The sequence below is a fragment of the Nannochloropsis gaditana genome (assembly GCF_000240725.1).
Source record: "Nannochloropsis gaditana CCMP526 unplaced genomic scaffold scaffold176, whole genome shotgun sequence".
Classification (NCBI taxonomy): Eukaryota; class Eustigmatophyceae; order Eustigmatales; family Monodopsidaceae; genus Microchloropsis; species Microchloropsis gaditana.
In genome coordinates, this window is record NW_005803777.1 from 43,968 (window position 1) to 47,483 (window position 3,516).

The following is a 3,516-nucleotide window of genomic DNA, read 5'->3' on the forward strand; positions in this document are numbered from 1 at the left end:
CTAGAGCCACGGGCAAGGTCGCTGCATCTTGCCCGCCCGGTATCGAGTCCATCTCCGCGGCCAACATCCCTCCGCCGAAGGAGAGGCAGGACATAGTGGAGCAGAGGTGGAATGGGAGGCACGAGAAATATCAGCGGAAAAAGCGACCGGGTACCCTTTCTGCTGCCAGCTTGAACGTGTCTGCCAGTGCTCTGGGCGACACGATCGCTCTGCTCCAAGACCTCTCTATTTCCCAGACCATAGAGGGGACTGGGACGGGGGAAAGGGATAGAAGGGGGGCATGCGAGCCTCAGAGGCTAGAGGGCGGGGAGGGTCGAGTTGAGTGGGAGGCCCTGCCGACACCCACCTCGTTCCCGCTCCCGGTCCTCTCCCCATGCCCTGCCAGCCCTCCCATCGAGATGCTCGAAGGCAAGGAGGGGCGTGGGAACGAGAAAGGGGAGGCCCAGAGAGTGATTGTAGGAGGGAGCGAGAGGGACGATAGAGTCAGCCATGAGCCTTGAAGAGAACACCACGTTGCCGATCGATCAAGGACGCATGCACCTATTGGCATTTTGTTTGCCAGGCTCCTGTCTTCAATTCCTTTCATATTTGCTTTAAAAGGACCTCACCTCTCTCTCTGCCCCCCCACTCTCCCTCCTCCACCCATCTAACCCTGAACGCGCAGGAGCCCGCGAAAGATTTCGTAGGTCGCGAAGAAGATGGCGTTGGCCGGGACCTTGTGCAGAAGCCGCGGGACCGTGCCCTTGAAGAAGGCGGAAGGCCCCTCCTCCACCCACACCTTGCTCACCGCCGACCAGACGGTGGGGTAGAGGCCCGGCTGGGTCATCACGCGCGTCTTGACCACGTCCATCGGGTTCGAAACCAGGGAGCCTACCCCTCCCGCCAGCGCGCCCATCACCGAGTCCTCCAGAGCCGTCGAGCCCTTTGTGAGGCCCCCCTTTGACTCCCCAGGTCCCAGACGGCGCTCGGCGCGTGTCCGCCGCATGGATTCGTAGGTCAGGAGCGTGACGATGGCGTAGGGCACGTCGCGCAAAATCTGAGAGGCCACCCCGCTGGTCCCAAAGAAGGCGAGCAAGCCGCCCTCCGTCCGGTACATGGTGCGCAAGGCCTGCCCCGTGCTCACGTACATGCCCGCTTGCAGCCGCTGTTTGACCACCTCGTAAGGTACCCGGAAGATGGAGGCGACCGTGTTCCCCACCCCCGCGGAGGCCGCCACCCCCAGCAACGACCAGCCAAGCCCGGGAGGAAGCGCTTGGAGGAGCGCTTTCTTGACAGCTTGGTAGACGCCAAAGTAGACGGAGACGGCAGGGATCGAGCCGACCAGGGTGACGCCCAGACCGGTGTAGAGCGCGGAAACGCCTTTCCTGGAGACCAGGTCCTGCGCCGCCTCCAGCATCCCCAACGACCCTTTGTTCGCCTGTTGGAGGGTCTTCACGGTGTCGAACGGCTGGAGCAAGAGCTTCGCGCAGGCTGCCGCCATGCCGCTCGCACAGCCATTCTTCAGTCCTTCCACTACAGTGGCCCATCCAGCGTTGCTTAGCCCCGAGGCAGCCGCCCCCCCGCCTCCCCCGCCCCGCGCGCGCAGGGCAGCGAGGAATGCGTCCCGCGGCTCTTCTATTCTTTGTCGCCCGGAGGAAATCGTGTCTATCCTTCTTCTTCCAACGCCCTGTCTGCAAGGCTGTTTATGAGACACAGCCCCGAACAAGTCGGTGGTGGATGCCGTGGCCAATGGCAACCGGCAAGCGGACCTCAACGTGGAGCAAGGAGGAACCATCAAAACGTGCCGCTTCGACGACATCGCTGCGGCGCTGCACGCCAGTGTTATCACCGGGAGAAGGATCCTTGACACTAGCATGGCTCTGGGAGGGTTTGAAGAGAGAGAATAGATAAGAGGCGTATCATGCGACAACGTGAGAGTGAGCATGCCAAGGAAAATCAGAGCTCAGCAGAGCGGAGTCCTCACAACACCGCGTGATCCGAAAGCATGCTACTATGCCCGATTCCTGCACCGTGTGGCTTAGACGAGGGCCGTCATGGCTTAGGCGCATTATTTTGTCGCCTATTGGGGCTACAGGGCAGTACACGCTGGGCCGCTTCATTCCAGCATTCTGTCCTCTTAATGGCAGCTTGTGATTTTTAATAAATATGGCCGTCACTACCACCCTGCTGCCTCGTTCTATCTATTGGTTACGACATGACAATATTTCTCAGACTACTTCGACTGCTGTGTCACATACAACGTGAGTCTCAGCCAGGGTGGTCGTCAGTCGTAGCCCCCGACGTGCGCGAGGAGGCATCGATCCACGTCGAGACACTCTGACACTTTCCTGGGCTTTTACTCCTTTCCTCTCAATCAAAAGCTTCGTGTTTCTCCCACCCTCTTACCTATCGACCCGCTCAACTTGAGTCTCTTCGAATGCCTGCCTGGAAACGTGCCTCTCTGTCCCCTTTATCATGCTTTACCTCGCCGCTTCTTCGCCAAGCCCATGCTTCTTTTCAAGCCCGGTTTGTCAGAAACCCCCTTGGAACAGCACGCAATTTGACGACTGTGTATTTATGCCAAGTGATCCGCCGCCAGCCAGTTTCCATAGGGCTCACTATGCCTGAGTGTGATGAGAAAAGTATTGCCGTCCCTTTGTGTGTCGTTCCTCGCAATTTGTCAGCCGGTACAGGGATCAGGAAGCCTACCTCTCCCTCATTCCTTTCCCGATCTCCCTTTTAACAGCATAACACCTGCTTTACGAGGCTTCCCCAGTCTCGTTTTCGTCTCCTGCAATTCGAGGCTCGTCGATCTCATCTATACGAGCAAAGAGCAAGAGGACCATAGACAAAATCGCAGACTCGGATAGGCGCGATACCAGCAGCGGGAAAAATTGGTAGGGAGAGCTTGTCCATCTCGCTGAAGGGTAAGGGGCTATGTGTGAGAGTCTCTGGGTCATCTTCCTCGCGCTTGCTACAGTAGATATAGATAGCTGACTTTCCGTTCCGAAATCGTCTTCCGCGACACGTTGGCTCACGAATCATGTGTTCCTCGAGCGCTGTCCTCGAGGGAATCTTACCCTGCCTCCACTGTACTGTCTCTCAGTCTCACGCATTCCTCTTTTGTGACCTGTGAGCAGTGACTTGGAGAGTGGAAGCTGCACTCAGCGTGCGTCAGACACAGAGATGGATTTACGTCTCCGCCGTAGCGGGCAGGTGGAGGAGGAGACGGAGGCGGGGATGGGTCGGTCCACTCCCCCGCCCTCCTTCTACGCTTCGTACCGCAACTCGGGCGAGGAGGAAGACGACGCACGACCACTCTTGGACCGGAGAAGCAGCAGCACTGCGTACTTCCAGCACCAAAACCTGATGTCCCCGGGCGCTGACCGCGTCTTTGCCTACCAGGCCTCGAGGGCGGGGGACGAAGAGGGAGACCCGCGCCGGAGGGCAGACGATGACAGGAACGGCCTCGATCCTGCAAGCATGCCCTCCCCGTCAGACATCTTGCGCAAGCCCATGCGGTTCGGTGCCGGGGTC

At 59.0% G+C, this 3,516-nt stretch overlaps 2 protein-coding genes across 2 annotated transcripts; one reads left to right on the plus strand and one right to left on the minus strand.

The window, feature by feature from the left end:
• Positions 1 to 646: 646 nt before the first annotated feature.
• On the minus strand, positions 647 to 1,798 carry NGA_0607910 (mitochondrial carrier; the record flags this gene model as incomplete). The annotated part of the gene is made up of 1 exon (XM_005855514.1): positions 647 to 1,798. The coding sequence occupies one exon, from the start codon at positions 1,796 to 1,798 to the stop codon at positions 647 to 649; it is 1,152 nt and encodes a 383-aa protein (XP_005855576.1).
• A 1,087-nt stretch (positions 1,799 to 2,885) lies between these two features.
• On the plus strand, positions 2,886 to 3,516 carry NGA_0607100 (uncharacterized protein; the record flags this gene model as incomplete). Its single annotated transcript, XM_005855506.1, has 2 exons — positions 2,886 to 2,906; positions 3,120 to 3,516. A coding segment is annotated over exon 2 (351 nt), but the record flags the coding sequence as incomplete, so codon positions are not given.